We start from the raw sequence: 18,176 nt of genomic DNA on the forward strand, positions 1-18,176 counted from the left end.
TAACAGGAAATGTTCTTAATTACGAGCAAAGAATGCAAATGCTGGAGAGCTGAAATATTAATTTAACCCCAGATTGTTACAACTTGAATTCTCTTAATGAATGGAAAATACAGCAGCTCAGTGACTTGTACCTGACCATGTCATGTTAAAATGTTGGTCATTCCACTTTTCAGAACATTGGTGATAGGCATGCTGGAGGATCACAGAAGAAATCAAGGAGGGCTGATTGACATTCTTTCCCTCCACCTCCATCCAAGTTTGGGAGTTGAAAAGTGCTGCATTTTGGGAAGTTAAATCAGGCCAGGACAAATGATAGGGCTCTGGACAGTGTTACTGAACAGTGAGACCTTGGTGTACAAGTACATAGTTCCCTGAAACTGGCACCACAGGTAGACAAAGTAGTGAAGCTGGAATGTGGTCTCCTTTCCTTCGTTGGCTGAGGCACTGAGTTATAGGAGTTGGGATGTTATGATACAGTTGGACAAATTGTAGCTGTACAAATTGCCACACTTGCAGTATTGCGTGCAGTTCCAATCACCACACATTATGAAGGATGTGATTAAGCTCAAGAGGGTGCAGAAAATGTTCACAGAAATTTTGCCTGGACTGGAGGACTAGAGTTATAAGGAGAGATTGGATAGGTTGGGACTGTTTTTCCTGGAGCAAAGGAGGCTGACGGGTGACCTTCTAGAGTTTTATAAAATTATGAGGGGCAGAGATAGGGTAAATAGTCACAGTCTTATTCCCAGTATATAGGAGTCTAAAACTAGAGGGCGTAGTTTTAAGTGAGAGGGGAAAAATTAAAGGGGATCTGAAGGGCAAGATTTTCATAGAGGGTGGTGGGTATATCGAGTGAGCTGCCAGAGAAAGTGATAGAGGCAGGTATAACAAAAATGGTTAAAAGACATTTAGACACTGTTACCGTGACCCACTGACTCCCACAGTTAAAAACATGATGATGCTGGAGGAACCCAGAAGGCCAGGCAGCATCCGTGGAGAAAAGCAGGCAGTCAACGTTTCGGGTCAGGAGGAGGGTCCTGACCCGAAACATTGACTGCCTGCTTTTCTCCACAGATGCTGCCTGGCCTGCTGAGTTCCTCCAGCATCATTGTGTTTTTCATCTAAATTCCCGTGTCTGCAGTCCTTTGTTTCTCTAGACTCCCACAGTTACCTTGACCCCTCTGACTCCCACAGTTGCCTTGACACCACAGACATCTTTTACAAAATCACTGACTCCCACAGTTACCTTGACTACCCCTCTTCCCACCCACTCACTTGCAAGGATGCCATTCCCTTCTATTGGTATTGGTTTATTATTGTTCCTTGTACCGAGTTATAGTGAAAAACTTGTATACTGTTCATACAGATCAATTCATTACACAGTGCATTGAGGTAGTACAGGGTAGAAGCAATAACAGAATACAGAGTAAAGTGTCACAGCTACAAGGAGGTGCATGGCAGGTAGACAATAAAGAGCAAGGTCATAACAAGGTAGATTGTGAGGTCAAAAGTCCGTCTCATCGTATAAGGGAACTGTTCAACAGTCTTATCACAGTGGGATAGAAGCTGACTTGAGCCTGGTGGTATGTGTCCTCAGGCTTCTGTACCTTCTGCCTGATGGGAGAGGGGAGAAGAGAGAATGACCCAGGTGGGTGGGGTTTCTGATTATGCTGGCTGCTTCACCAAGGCAGTGAGAGGTATAGACAGAGTCCGTGGAGGGTGTGATATGCTGGGCTGTGTCCACAAGTCTCTGCAGTTTCTTGTGGTCCCGGGCAGAGCAGTTGCCATACCAAGCCGTGATGCATCCTGATAGGATGCTTTCTATGGTGCATCGATAAAAGTTGATGAGTGTCAAAGGGGACATACCAAATTTCTTTAGCCTCCTGAGGAAGTAGAGGTGTTGGTGAGCTTTCTTGGCCATGGCGTCCACATGGTTGGACCAGGACAGACAATTGGTGACGTTCAACCCTCTCGACCTCAGCACCATTGATGTAGGCAGGTGCATGTACACTGCCCCCTTTCCTGAAGTCAATGACCAGCTCTTTGTTTTGCTGACATTGAGGGAAAGGTTGTTGTCATGACACCATGTCCCTAAGCTCTCTATCTCCTTCCTGTACTCTGATTCATTATTATTTGAGATACGGCCTACTGCGGTGGTATCATCTGCCAACTTGTAGATGGAGTTAGAGCAGAATCTGGCCATGCAGTCATGAGTATATAGGGAGTAGAGGGCTGAGGATGCAGCCTTGTGGGACACCAGTGTTGAGAATAATTGTGCTGGAGGTGTTGCTGCCTATCCTCACTGATTGTGGTCTGTTGGTCAGAAAGTCAAGGATCCAGTTGATCCCCAGGTCTCAGAGTTTGGTGATGAGTTTGCTTCTCCCAATTCCTCTGCCTCCTCCACATCTGTTCCCATGATGAGGCTTTCTACTCCAGGACATCTGAGATGTCCTCCTTTTTTGATAAACGGGGTTTCCCTTCCACCACCGTTAATGCTGCTCTTACCCTCATCTCCTCCATTACTGCAAGTCTGCCCCTCACCCTACAAGCCCCCACATTCAACACGTCATTCTACACAACCTCCGCCACCTCCAATGGGATCCCACCACCAGGCACATCTTCCCCTCCCCTCCCCCCCACATTCCACTCCCATACCGACATGTCTATCCATGGCCTCTTCTACTGCCATGTTGAGGCCATATGTAGTTTGGAGGAACAACGCCTCATATTCTGCCTTGGTAGTCTTCGACCTGACTGCCTCAACATCAATTTCTCTTAACTTCCAGTAACTTTTCCCCTCCTCTCCCCTTTTCCCCCCTCCTTTGTCTTCCCTCATTCCTGTGGCCCCCTGTCTTTCCCCTTCCCCTGCCCTCATGACCTGCCCATTTATTCCCCACCTCCTTCCCTTGATTCCATGGTCCACTGCCCTCTACTATTGGATTCCTCCTTCAGCCCTTTGCATCTTCGACCTATCACCTCTCAGCGTCTTGCATCTCCCCCTCCCCTACTCTCCTGCCTTCGCCCTCTCACCTGGACTCACCTATCACCTGCCTGCACGTAATCCTTCCCCTCCCCCGACCTTTTTATTCTGGCTTCTGCCCTCCTTTCTTTCCAGTCCTGATGAAGGGCCTCGACCCAAAATGTCAACTGTTTATTTCTCTCCATAGATACTGCTTGACGTGTTGAGTTCCTCCAGCATTTTCTGTTGCTCCAGATTCCAGCATCTGCAGAATCTCTTGTGTCTACATTTAGACACTTACATGGAATGGAAGGGTTTAGAGAGACATGGGGCAAATGCAGGCAAAAGGGATTAGTGTAGATAGGCATCTTGGTCAGCATAGATGAGTTGGGCCAAAGGGCCTGTTTCTGTGCTATATCTGAATCTATGGAAAGAAATTAGGGAGTGAAAGGAAACTTCTGACTCTAGAGACTCTAAGTTTATGGAAAAGGTTAGTAGTTCTAACCCAATGGAATCCAAGGCAAATCTGATTCTCATTGCACAAGCTGAGGCCTGTATATCTTGATGTGTCTGAGCGTGCATTGTAATTAATAAGAGTTTTAAACTTTGTGAGTGATTTGGGTGGGTCAACAGTAAATCTGAATCAGATTGACTGACGATATTTGGTGACGTGTTTATGGTGACTGTCTACTTCATTTAAGACTAACCTGTGACAGCATTCTTGAGAGACACAAGAGACTGCAGATGCTGCGATATAGAGCAAAAAACAAACTGCTGGAGGAACTCAGCAAGTCAGGCAGCATCTATGGAGGCAAAGGGATAGTCAATGTTTTGGGTTGAGAGTATAAAGGGCGATAGCCAGTATACAGAGGCGAGGGGGTGAGGCAGGAGCTGGCAAGTGATAGATGGATCCAGGTGAGGAGGGGTTGATGGGCAAATGGAGGGAGGGGTGGAGAAAGGGACAGAGGCTGGGAGGTGATGTGGAGACAACAGAGGGCTGCTTATTATGTAATCTGATTGGAAAGGAAGGTGACGAGTGGAACCAGGTAAGGGAGGGATGGTGGACGAATGGGAACAGTGGGGGTAATGGGGGACCCAGTGGGTAGAGTGTGTGGGTGATGGGCAGATGGAATCTGGTGGGGGAGGGGAAAGAAACTGGGTAACTGGGGGTTTGGAAACCGAGGGGTGTGTGAGAGGACCTGGGAGGATCAGAAGAGACCCCACCTGGCTCCGTCTGCCCATCATCCCCTCCTCCCCTGGAGGATCCACCTATCGCTTGCCAGCTCCTGCCTCAGCCATCCCCTTCACCTCTGTACACTGGCTATCTCCCTTCTACACTCTGTCCCGATCCAGAGCCTCGACCCGAAATGTCAACTATCCCTTCACCTCCACGGATGCTGCCTGACCTGCTGTTTTCCTCCAGCAGTTTGTTTTTTTTTTGCTACATCGTTCTTGAGGTCAGCCACTGGCTTTATATCTGCTGTCAGATCTTGCAGGCAACCAAAGCTGCAACCATGTACACCATCTTCTCATGGCCCTGCTGTGTTGACAACCTGAAATGATGCCTTGTCACGTCAGATGGTTTTGGCCTCGATTCATGCTGCTTGCGTCAACCATTGTACAAGAACAAGTTTGGCCATTTAGTCCCTCCAGCCAGTTAATGTATCCATTACACACCTTTACTGGAATAAATTTATTTATTGCCTTACAAGGTCATTTTCTATTAAATGGATGAAATAGCTTAAATGACGTTTCCTTAATCTCTAATACCTCCTGAGTTAATAATGCCGGAACCCACGAAGGGAAAGAATTATGCAGTGAAGGCTCCCAGACTCAAAATGCTGTGCAGGCAGGTTGATATGAAAAGAGGTTTTGAGGTTTCAACTAGGAAGCCTATGAAAAACTGCCGACTGTAGTGGGGGTGCAGTGGGCATCCTTTCTGTCCATGGTTATGCATGTCTAGCTTATCTCTTTAAGTGCTGCCATTTCACTGAATTGTGTTTCAACACATACCAGATGTGCAATGGAAAAGAGTGAAGTCTGTATAATAGATAGCCAGTCTGCTTCTACAGTTTCCTGCCCAGCTCCAGCTAAAATTATTTGTATTGAACCTATTGGTAGATTTTATTTCACTCTGCTTCCCATTATCCCTGTATCATCCAGCTGCTATTGTCTGAATTATCATATCAGCAGTTCCACTTATTATTCCACACACATTGTTTTCCTGCATGATTGGTTTGACTTCCACCAAGTGAAGAGGGAAAATTAGAGCTGTCAATCAGCACCATACACGGTGTGGTTAGGAGTGCAGCAGATAAAGAAGTGGGCTCCAAGTAGGCATCAGCCACAGCAAACTTCCTTCAGTCAGAGCTTTTACCGTACAGCTCTACAGGAAAAATCATCTTCAATCTCATAACCTGGATATTTTTAAAGCTATTCTGCCATACTAATTCAGTACAATTATTAGCCAGAAGAGACTTATTTGCAGTCTCAATGGACTTTTAGTGTTATTTTTAAGATTGTTTTAATTTTTTTTTAACTTCTTCATTATGGTGAGGTTGTACCTTTCAAGACCGCGATGCATCCACTGGAAGGAGGCATGTATGATTCTGCCTTCACAAAGCAAGACACAAGTAACCTCCCAGATATGTTGGGAAGCCAAGTGTTCAGTGAGAGGGAGGAACTGAAGGGAAAGGTATTAGTGTAGAAATAATACTTGGGAAATTAACAGGGTTATAGGCTGACAAATCCCTGGGGCCTGATAAACAACATCCCAGAGTATTCAAGGAAGTAGTGCTGTAAGTAGTCATCCTTCAAAATTCTTTTGACTCTGGAGTGGTTCCTAAGATTGGAGGGTGATAAACAAAAAACCACTTTTTTTTTTGTTAGAAAAGAAAGGAAGGGAAAAAACTCTAATGTCAGAAGTAGGGAAATGCCAGAGTCTATATAAAGGATGCAATAACAGAACACTTGGAAAGCATTAATGGGATTGGACAAAGTTTGTCAGCATATGTTTTTGAAAGGGAAATCATATTAAACAAATCTACTGGAGTTTTTTTTGAGAACATAAGTGGAATGGATATGGAAGTGGATGTGGTGTGTCTGGATTTTCAGAAGACTTCTGATAAGGTCCCACATAGAGTTTAGTGTGCAGAGTTAAAGCAGATGAGATTGGAAGTAATATACGAGCAAGGACTGAGAAGTGGTTAACAGACAGGAAATAGAGAGTAGGAATAAACATGTCCTTTTCTAGGTGGCAGGCAGTGACTGGGTGCACAGGAATTTGGTGCTTGGGACCCTGCTAATCACAATATATGCCAATGATTTGGATGAGGGAAATAAATGTAATGTTTCCAAGTTTGGAGATGACATTAAGCTGGGGAGGGTGGAATGTGAGCAGTGAAAATGGAAAGGGGCTCCATTCCATTTTGACAAGTTGTGCGAGTGGGCAAATATATGGTTGATATAATGTGGATAAATGTCAGGGAAGCAGAAAGGCAGACAAGGTGAATGATGATAGATTGGAAAAAAGGAAGATGAAATGTGACTTGGATGTCCTTGTACACCAGTCACTGAAAGCAAGCATTCAGGTGCAGTAAACAATATGTTGGACTTCATTGCAAAGGGTTTGTGTACAGGAGCAAGGACTTTGGTCACACTGCAGTTGAGGATTTGTGTGCCGGTTTGGCCTCCTCATCACAGGATGGATGTTCTTGCCATGGAGGGTGGAGTAATACGGGTTTACTAGACTAATTTCTGGGGTGGCAGGACTGATGTATGAGGAGAGATGAAGTTGATAAGTCCTATGTTCACTGGGTTTAGAAGAATGAGTGCATCTCATAGAAATCTATAAAGTTTTGGGCACTGACATTAAACCTCAGGGATGCTGAATTCACTTGGACAAGAAGAACTAAGTTGTCATGTTTTATAAGGAAATCATTAGAACTGTTAATTAAAGTCAATTTAAAATAAAAGATGGTGGTGCCAAGCTAATTGCAGTTGTTCCTTTGCAGAAAGATGATTCAAGTACAAGGAAGCATGTCACTGTCACTGTCTTGGTTTCTTTCAGTTACAAGAATTACATCCCCGAGACACTGAATTCAAGCATCAAACAGCGAAACATCCTGACCAGGTGTCGAATTAATAATGTCTTCAAAAATTTCCTCAAAGAGTTCAACAATAGGACAGTGTGCGATAGCAACGTGTCTCCTCACGACCTCAAAGTCAAGTACCTGGCAACCCTGGAATCATTGACGAAGAATTTTGGGGCAGAAATATTTAAGCCAATGAGCCTGTTGATCTCAGCAGAAAATGAACGTGTGATGACCAGCTATGAGCCCATTGAGAAGGAACAGAAGGAGAAAGAACATGAGGTGATGATCACAGGAAGCATGGGAATTATGTGGAGATACATACCAAAAGAGGTAAGTGATGATTTCCCACCTCCTCCCATCACGTTGTTTCCTGTATGAGAGAACTGCTGTGGCAGAATATCAGCATACATATTGGTAGGATATTCAACCACCTGTCTGATGCCCACATTAGCCAATTTCCAATGAGTGTTATGAAGTAGCAATGGGAATAAGTTGTTTCTCCCCCTCTTTTGTAGTTGAGAAGAATTTTATTTTAATTCAGCCACTCCCATTTTGGTCATCGTGCCTTGTACTAAGGATCAAATCCAAGACTTTTTTTTTGAATCTGTACTACTTCGTCTTACCTTAAATCTATGCCACCTTGTTCTTGATACTCATACCATGGGAGAAAGATTCTGACTATCTACCCTATCTATGCCTTTTATGATTTTATATAACTCTATCAGGTCACCCCTCAGCATCCTTTGCTCCAGGGAAAACAAGTCCAGCCTCTCTGATCTCTCCCCATAACTACAGTCCTCCAATCCAGGCAACATCTTGGTGAATCTCTTCTGTACTCATTCCAGTGCAAGCGCATCCCTCCTATAGTGTGGAAACCAGAACTGCACACAATACTCCAAGCAGGCATGGTAGTGTAGTGGTTAGCAGAACACTATTATAGCGCCAGCAACCCGAGTTCAATTCCCGCTGCTGTCTGTAAGGAGTTTTTACGTTCTCCCCATGTCTGTGTGGGTTACCTCCGGGTGCTTCGGTTTCCTCCCACATTCCAAAGAAGTATGGGTTAGGAAGTTGTGGGCTGCCCCCCAGAACACTCTATGCAACAGATGCATTTCATTGTGTGTTTCGATGTACATGTGACTAATAAAGATATTGTATTGTATTTTGTAAAGTTGCAACATAACGTCCCAACTTTTATATTCTGTGCCATGACCTATGAAGGCAAGCATGCTATATGCCTCCTTCACCACCCTTTCCATCTGTGTTGCCACATTCAGAGAACTGTGGACTTGAGCTCCAGTCCTTGCTGTTAACTGTATATGTCCTACCCATACTTCACTTCTCAAAATGCATTATCTCCCACTTGTCAGGTTTAAATTCCATCTGCTGATGATTGCCCCAACTATTCTGCTTAATGGATTTGCTTTTCCCATCTGTCCTATTGTGAGGTCTGCAATACTTAAATTTAACATTGGCATTATTTATCAATACTAGACAATCTGTGGTGGTATTAATCATGTGAAAATAAATTTTGCCCTTAAATAAAGGGCTCCTCTTATCCATTAAAAATAAATAAATGAAGAGAGAAATTGCACTCATTATTTTGAAAATAACTACATGCATGCTCACAGTGTGCTGTAATTACATAAATGTGACACTCATGCAGGACACCTGGGTTTTGCCATGTTTAGGATGTTGTTTGCCAGAGCAAGGTAGGATTCAGGCTTCAGGAATCTAAGAATCAATAAATAAGTCATGTAATCTTTCTGGGCTGGGATTGTTAAAAATGGGAGGGATGGAAGAGTGTAACCTGCAAAGCTAATTGGTCAGGGAAGAGGGAAAAAGTAATTGGAATGAGGTTTATTGGTTGTTATATATTTTTATTGGGCTTTAACTTGAGTTCATCCAAATCTCTGTCACCTCTGTGCTATAGTTTTCACCCATTTCCCCTGTGCTTCTGATCTAACTTCACTTCCAGTTAAGCAGCACCTCAGTGTTACATTTCTTACCCTAGTTTCAAATCCCTCATGGTCATGACTCTCCCTATCTCAATAATCTGCAGCCCTACCAAGTTTCTGCATTGTTCTAATTCTGGCTTCTTATTCTTGAACTTTATTTCCTCTTCATGAGCAGCTGCCAAGGCTCTGAACGCTAGCCTCTTTATCTTCCTCTATTTTTTTTTGCCTTTTAAGATATTTTATAAAACCCACTTCTTTTTGTCATCTGCCAAGTAACCCTTTAGTGGCTCTTATGTTAATTTTTGTTTGATAATACTCTTGTGGGGTGCCTTGGGATACTTTGAGACACTAAGGATAATATATAAAAGGGAGTTGTGGGATGAATGTGGAATTGCTGTGATTACTGCACCTTTTTGCTGGAGTGTAATTGGGGAAAATGAATTCAAATTGGAAAGAAGTTTTGCATGGAACTGTTAAATACAATGTTCGACACAAAACAGGAGATGATGAGTGGGGCTTGGAAGAAATGTTCATCACAATGTAGATATCAGATTCAAAAAATTGCATGAATTTTATTTTAAGAGTGTATACCTGTCAGTTTTCCTGTGTGTTGCTACATGACCTGCTTTCTGGACTCCACATCACTCACTGCCAGTTGTTGCCCAATCAAATAGTGGCAAGAGTTGCAATTGAAATTTCCATTTCTGATCCCTCCATCTTCAACCATCTATTCCCGTGAAGAAATCTCAATGGTACTTTATCTCGGTCATTTTACAGCCTTTGACTTGATTTTAAGTTCAGGGCAGTCAGATCATAACCGCTGACCTGATTCACAGAGTATTTCCATTTTTATTTTGTGTTTTTTTTAAGATTGACAATATCCACAGTAATTCTGTTATGTTTTATGTGCACCAATTTCTCAGGATATTTGAAATAATTCTTGGTGAATGTTTTGCTATCTAGAAAGATGGATGGCAGGCAGGCAGGATTCATTGCCAAGCACTGCAAGTTCTGATTGCTTAGAGACGTAGTATCTTTCACTCAGGTTTTCAATGATATTTCAATGAAAAGGAAAACAGTTTAGTTGTAAAACAGACCAGCAGTGTATAATAGCCTACTTGGTGTTACTGTTGAAGATTAGTTTCACCTTTGCAGTCTTTTACAAAAACTGTAAGCTTCCAGTGGCAACCACAGTGGGAGAATCTAGTCCAAGGGAACTTTGTTATTGGTATTAGGGTACTTAGTTTCTTGGTGCATGTTGTTTGCAAGCTACTACTATGAGGAAGTGGCAGTTTTTTTTGTTGAAACCACTTCCTCTCTCTCTACTCAGGGTAGAGTGTTTTGAAGATGTGAGTTTTGTGTTTGTGTGTACGTGAGAGAGAGAGAGAGGGGGGGGGTGCCATGTTAATAAAAACAGTTGAGAGCATATTTATATGTATCGTAGATTGTAAAGTATAGCAGGCCAGGTTTCTTGTGGATGAACTCATCCTCCAGGAATATTAGAGCTCTGGTTTTATCCTGATATATGCAGCGTGATTGGAGTGTTTAGGTAGAGCGATAAATTCATACTTCGTCTTTACATTTTTTTTAAAGCCAATGCAGCATAAAAATAGGCAGAGTGTAAATTAAGTATCTGCCTGAATGGACTACTTGCTCACTAGACATGTTAGGTTCAAAGCCGGGCTCCTGTGTAGATGTATCTTAGAAAACTAACAGAGGTTGACTGAAAGCTTCCAAGTATTTAAAACAATCCCCTATTGGTACCTACTGACACAGCCCCAAAGTGTATAAGCAAGAAGTTACAGGCTTTGTAACCTGATATGTATCCAATACTGAAATCCAGACACTGACATCAGTGGCACATGCTCCCCTTGAATCTTTAAAAATTTTTAACATCAAATATATCTGATTCATTTTTGTGCTTCATCTTCCACAATTGATTTAAAAAATAGCAGTCACTGAATTTTCAGCAGACTGTCCAAATGAACAGTGTCCAAAAATCAGCTCCATGGTCACTAGTTGGTTTGTTCACATAGAAACTCCATCTCTCCAGAATGCATTACAGAGCCAGATGCACTCCATCCCCTCGCCCTTTCATTTACACTCTCTTCTCCAACCGTCAATGTTGTTGGAATTGTCATTAACCTGGAACTTAACCAGAACCCAGAACCCTGAACATGGAGTTTGCATGTTCTTCCTGTGATTGTATGGGTTTCCTGCTGGGTGCTCTCACTTCCTCCCACATCTCCGACAGACAAGTTGGCAGATTAATGGGTTACTGTTGATTACCTCTAGTGTAGTAGGTGGCAGGCAAATTGGATGGGGGGCACGAAGTTGGTAGGCAGCTGAGAGAGAATTAGTCACAGGGAAATGATTGGAGCAATGGGATTGCTCTGTGAGCTGGCATAAACTTGATGGGCTTCTATGTCATAAGAAAATATGAGAAATATAAATACATCGGCTGGGACTTTTCTTCCTCCCTTCCTTCCCTCCCTGCAGCACTGCTCCCAGTTTCTTGGGTCTTCTACGTATGCTACAAATTATAAGAAAAATATTTAAGTGCACATACTTCATGGATGTTACTGAAGTAGTTAAAAATGATAAAGATCCTGTTGGGTATTAGTCAACATGTCTAACTCATGCAAAATAGCAATCAGCAAAACAATTTTAATTTTGAACATTATAGCCAAAATTGTATATAAAACTGTGATCAAATAAGGGAACATGCATAATTCTGCTCACTGTCTTACAAGGTGATCAGAGATTAAAAGAAGTAGTAAATGGCAACCAACATGAGATCTAGCATAAGAACCTGAGGTATCAGGAACATGTGAAGTGCCCAGGTACATTTGCTCTGAAAGGGAAAGGCCTAAGGAAAATTCTGTTTGAGTGTGCAAGAAACTTAAAGCATTGGCTAAACTGAATCCTGACAATGTGGTTTAAGATCCCACAAACTTTACATTTGGTAAGTAGCTTCAAATATAGTAGGAAAGTGTGCAGGGATTTGAAATTTAAACACTTTATGCAGGGGTTGGTGAATGTGTTGAATGTGTCAACTGAGGAATCAGTGGAGACAGATCATGTGGGAGAAAATGGAGAATTTTGATACATAGTTGAGAGGTTTAATTCAGGGCTGTCCAATTTTGAGATTGAGTGAACTGCAGCATTCTTTAAAATGTACAATCTATCTTGTCTTTTATCAGAGCATGCCAATTTTGAAATATTTTGAGGATGGTTCTCCATAAGCATTAGCTGATAATCAACAGTGATGGACCTTAACTTCCTCCTTTTTTCTTCTATTAAAGTCTACAATGAACTTGAAAGAGAAAAATAAATTGAAGAAGAACAAGAACACGAGTAAAAGCAGTAAGAGTGGTGAGGGCAAAGGTGTTCAGAGTGAGAACTGGATTCTATTTTCTGACTTCTACGAGATCACACACATCACTATAAAGGACTCCACAGTCATGATCAACAAACAAGACAACAAGAAGATGGTAAGTTATTTAACGATCCCAAGTTTTCTTCTTGTTAATTGATTTGCTGGGTTCTAGTTTGTTGATCCCTGAACCAAGTTCCACTCTTCCCTTTAGACAATATTCAGGCTTGCAGGTTTTCTTGAAAGATCACTGAATAATGATCTAGACCAAGCAAAAATCATATAGACCATCGAGGGATGTGGTGCAAAGGCAGCTGAATGATCTGGAAATACAAACTAGCCACGATCTAATAAGGTGGCAGAAGAAGCTGGCGTAACTCGCTGACCTATTTTGTTTCCACGTTCTTGTGTTATTGTCAATCAAGTTCTTTTACAATTGCATTTTGCAGAGCAGCAGACTTTATGTATTACCAGAGTACAGACAACTTGCTGTGTGCAATGAATTAATATTAAGGCCATTTGTTATGAAAATATGAACTTGGAATTATGCTTGAGATATTTTAATAATAGAATTATATTGGGTGTTAATAAGTAATCTCTGAAATATTTTCGGTGCCAAATTCAAGACAGGATAAATAGTAAATTTTACTGTTTCCTGTTCATTGAGATAAAGTTGATGATGGTCTGAATTGGTCTTTGAAACATTTTCCCTAATCTTAACAACTATTGACCACTCCAGAACCAGTTACTTAAACTTCTTGCTACTCTTCTCAGCAAGGTCCTTCTGACTTTCTGAAGCATGTTCATTGGCACCTGACTCCACAGATGCACTAATAGCATTCTACTTCAGGGCTCTTCCATTCCCTCTGTCATCAGTCACTTACTTCATACTCAATTCAAAATGAGCCACAGGTTCCTTCCATTTAGAAAATGGGCTGGGAAGGGAGACAAAATTGACAAAATACAAAATCTGAGCTGATTGAGGACAATTCCTTTGATCTTTACAACCTTTTAAAAGGAGATATGCCACTACCTTAAGCTAAGGTTGGCAGTTCAATTCGATGATGTAAAATTAGGCTGTTTGTTCCCAAGCTGAATTTTGTGTATTGTCCATCTCAAGGGGTGCTTCCTTCCAGCTGTGAAGTATTATGCATATGTACTGCTGCTTCGGTCCATTGGCAAACACTTGCGAATTGACGAAACTGAGTCTGATACATGGGGCAGAAAAATAGATTTAGTTTTCCCAGCCTGCCTGCCAGTATTGATAAACAAAGCACTGTTTGTTTTAGCCAGCTTTGGCTAACTCATTTAGGCAGTGTGGACACACAATGGTAGAAATTATTGCCAATAGTGTTAGAGTTAAATCCTGAGTGTATTTGGTGTGATCACAGTTTCTATTATTTCACTAAATCATTTAAACTGATGCAAATTAATGGGTTAATGCCTCCATTAAAACATTTGAAATGTGGGTTAAGGATTTGATGCCCCTTTCAGCAAGAGGCATTTGATTGTCAATGATGTTCTGTTGGCACCTTACCTAAGATCTAGTAACTCATCACAGAGAGAACTGGATGCTGACCATTGTGATTTTATTCCATACAAAGTGTTTACCATTGAGTCATCAGAGGAACTTAACTGATTTAAAAAAAAGAATTGTTTCTAACTGCTCACTATAATAGAGTTCACTTAGCTATTTAGCTTCATTGTAATAATAAGAAGCCATTCCTTCCAAACTGCAAAACTGGTGACATGGTAACAGCAGATAGGTGACAATTATCTGTGGAATAAGTTGGTGACATTAAGTTATTTGAAAACTGTTTCTGTCATATCTTTAATGTGTTTGTGTTTCAGGAGCTTAAGATGTCTTGCCACGATGAAGCACTTTCCATGGTTTCTTTGATTGATGGCTACTTCCGTTTGACTGTGGATGCCCACCACTATCTGTGCACCGAAGTGGCTCCGCCTCTAGTAGTGCACAACATTAAACATGGCTGCCACGGGCCAATACGGTAAATTGAAAATTATGCATTCAATAAATATTTAAATGTCTATTTGTCATGGAAAAGAAGTAGAATGATTCTACCTAAAGCACATAATGTTGTAGGTGCCAAAAGAAATATTATGCCATTAAATCTGTGCTCACTGCTGTACTGAAGTCAGTAGCGATATTCTCCAGCTTCTCCCCACTGGCACCTTCCTTCCCTTTATAGCTTCACTGGATCACAATCAAATCCGTTTGAACTCTCAGTCAGTCTTTGACTGAAATATTTTTAGGGATTTTAAAACCAAGCTATCATCTATTCACTTCCATTTCATTGCCATGTCATTTTATCCCATTCTTTTCCAATCCCATGGAGAACCAAGGCACAATATAGAATATTACATAAATTGTCAGTTTTAGGATGGTTACCAAATTATCAAATCAGAAGTGGTTTGATCACCTTTTCATCTGATGAAATTTGGTGGCAATATTCAACCGAAAATAGGCTGACATTCATGGTCTAACTTATCAGTCTGTATTTCAGAGTCATAAATAATTTCCTCTTTGCTAGTTGTGATCTTTGTTCATTATACATTTATAAATGCTCTGTGTGCCAAGTGAATGGGAATAGATTGTATCTATGTAGCATTTGCCACTTAAAATTTTTCTCTGGATGCTTCACAGAAAGATGTATGGAAAATGAGGAAGGAGGAGATAATTGGGTGGATTGTGAGGTTTTAACAGGTGGAGAGGCAGATAGCCTTAGGGGGTTGGTGAAGTTTGAATGTAGTTAAATGTTCAATTATTAAAAGGTGAGACAAATGAGAACAATTTCAATAGTGTTTTCTTATAACTTAAAAAACACTTTGTAAAAAGATCATACCTTACTTCCCAACCTTTGACATGAATCCTTTGCCAGTCTTAAAACTTTACAGAGCTCAGTTTAAAGTCTTCCATTCTCTGATGAACTTTATTAACCTTCCCTCACAACTTCAATAAACATGGTTCAAAATTGTGTCCTTTTGCCTGTTTTCTTCTTGTCAGTACTGAATATGCTATCAACAAGTTGAAGCATGAAGGCAATGAGGATGGTATGTACGTGTTGCGATGGAGCTGCACAGATTTCAATCACATCCTTATGACGGTTGCATGCAGTGGGCCCCCTGAGGTAACTATTGAGAATTTTTTGAACAACTAATTTCTTTTGTTTCTTTAAATCTCATTGTTGCAAATGACATCCAAGGTGATTAATTTTTTTCTTTACAATATTTTTATTGAATCCATGAAAAAAAATAGAGTACATGCATCAAGAAAGAGAATGAAAATACTACTGAATACGTTGTATTAAATTGTATTTAGATTACAATACTTCAAATTAATAATCATGTATGGTAGTTAGTTAATAAAGGAAGAAAAAATTGAAATATTATTAAAAAAAAATCTACTCCCATTACCAAAACCCGAAGCTGTTAGATGGAAAAATCAACAAGGAAAAACTTTTTTAAAAAAAAGTAACCGTGTCAGCCAATATCTGCATTTTAGTCCCCAAATCAGAGATTTTGAAAATAATTCAAAAAAGGGCCCCACAGGGTTTGAAAGTCTAGGTTAGGTTCAAAAACTGAACAGCAAATCTTCTCTAGATTCAAGTAAGACATAACATCCCGTAACCATTGAGCATGAGTAGGCGGAGTAACTTCCTTCCATTTAAGCAACACAGCTCTCCTGGCTATAAGAGAAATACAAGCCAGAATATGTAAATCAGAAACCTTAAAAGTTATATCTTTTTCTCCAACAATCCCAAATAGTGCAAAGGATTAAGTTTAAAATTTATTTTGAAAAGTACAGAAAAAGTATGAAAGACCTCTGTCCAATATTTTTTAAGACTCTGACACGTCCAAAACATGTGAATTAAGGAAGCCGTTCTGTTATTGCATTTATCACAGTAAGGAGATATGTCAGAATAAAAACAGGATAATTTATCTTTAGACAAGTGAACTCTATGGACCACTTTAAATTGAAGGAGAGAATGATGAGCACATAATGACGAAGTACAAACCAACTTGAAAATTTCATTCCAAGTTTCCTCGGAAATTGACATCTGCAAATCTTGTTCCCAAGTGTTTTTAATTTTATCTAGTGGCACCTTACTCATTCCTAGTAATCTGTCATAAATATTAGATACTGAGCCATCCTGAAAAGGTTCCAAATTAAAAATTACATCTAATAAATTCTTATCAGGACTCAAAGGAAAAGATTGTAATTGAGATCGAAGAAAATCTCTAATTTGTAAATATCTAAAAAAAATGAGTTTTTGGTAAATTATACTTGGTAGACAATTGTTCCGATGAAGAAAGGTTTCCTCCAACAAACAGATCTTGAAAACAAGTAATACCTAATTTGTCCCACTCTTTAAAAACTACATCAGTCATAGAAGGTTTAAAAAAGTAATTAGAGAAAATGGGACTGACAGAGAAAAACACAATAAACCAAAATGTTTTCTAAATTGTAACCAAATCCTCAAAATATGTTTAACTACTAAATTATCTGTTAGTTTATTTAATGATATAGGGAGTGAAGAACCAAACAGAGATAATAGAAAATTTTTTAACAGAATTAATTTCCGAAGAGACCCATACTAGACGAGCCTCTTGATTAATGTAATGTAACCAAAATGTAGTAAAATCTAAAATTAGGTAAGGCTAAACCTCTGTTCTTTTTAACCTTCTGAAGGTGAACTTTATTTAGTCTGGGATGTTTATTATTCCATATGTAGGAAGAAATAATTGACTCAAGAGAGTCAAAGAAAGATCTAGGAATAAAAACAGGTAAAGCCTGAAATAGATATATAAATTTGGGTAAAATATTCATTTTAATAACATTAATTCGGCCAATCAATGATATAGAAAGGGGAGACCAACTTGATAAAACCCTTTTCACATAGTGCAGTAAGGTGAAAAAAATTTTCTTTAAATAAATGCTTATAATTTTTAGTAATTGACACCCCCAGACAGGTAAAATGATTTCTTACAATTTTAAAAGGAATGTTAATATCAACTGGTACCAAGTTATTCAGAGGAAAAAGTTCACTCTTATGTAAGTTCAATTTGTAGCCTGAAAAATGACTAAAACGATAAAGAAAGCATAGGAGGTAAGGAGACTTCAACATTAGATATAAAGAGTAATAAATCATCAGCATATAAAGAAACTTTATGGTTAATACCTCTTCTGGAGATACCAACGATATCTCTAGATTCTTGGAGAGAAATAGCTAAAGGTTCTAAGGCCAAATCCAAGAGCAAAGGGCTCAAAGGACATCCCTGTCTGGTTCCACGTTGAAGTTTAAAAGATTTAGAATTTTGAAAGTTAGTAAGAACTCGAGCAGAAGGGGATAAATAAAGTAATTTAATCCATTGGATAAAATCGGGCCCAAAATTAAATTTCTCTAAGGTTTTAAATAAGTAATTCCATTCAATCCGATCCAAGGCCTTCTCAGCATTTAGAGCTATCACACATTCTGATATTTCCTTAGAGGGAGAATAGATAATATTCAATAAATGACGAATATTAAAATGAGAATACCGATTTTTAATAAAACCAATCTGATCGTCGGATATAATTGAAGGTAAAATATTTTCTAATCTACGAACTAGAACTTTAGATAAAATTTTAACATCCACATTAAGTAGCAAAATTGGTCCGTACGAAGCACATTCTGTTGGATTCTTATTTTTCTTAAGAATAAGTGAAATAGAGGCTTCATAAAAAGATTGTGGTAATCTACCCGATTTAAAAGAATCTGAAAAGACAGCAC

The 18,176-nt window shown here is 39.9% G+C and overlaps 1 protein-coding gene across 2 annotated transcripts in view; it reads left to right on the top strand.

Moving 5' to 3' along the window:
• Positions 1–18,176, top strand: part of jak1 (Janus kinase 1) — a 114,717-nt gene that overhangs the window by 53,334 nt on the left and 43,207 nt on the right. For both annotated transcript variants that reach the window (XM_052012603.1, XM_052012602.1), the window contains exons 6-9: positions 7,029–7,383; positions 12,314–12,502; positions 14,236–14,393; positions 15,410–15,533. In XM_052012603.1, coding sequence (XP_051868563.1) covers positions 7,029–7,383; positions 12,314–12,502; positions 14,236–14,393; positions 15,410–15,533 — 826 coding nt within the window. The remainder of the gene's footprint in view (positions 1–7,028; positions 7,384–12,313; positions 12,503–14,235; positions 14,394–15,409; positions 15,534–18,176) is intronic.

Source organism: Pristis pectinata, chromosome 3 (genome assembly GCF_009764475.1).
Source record: "Pristis pectinata isolate sPriPec2 chromosome 3, sPriPec2.1.pri, whole genome shotgun sequence".
NCBI lineage: Eukaryota > Metazoa > Chordata > Chondrichthyes > Rhinopristiformes > Pristidae > Pristis > Pristis pectinata.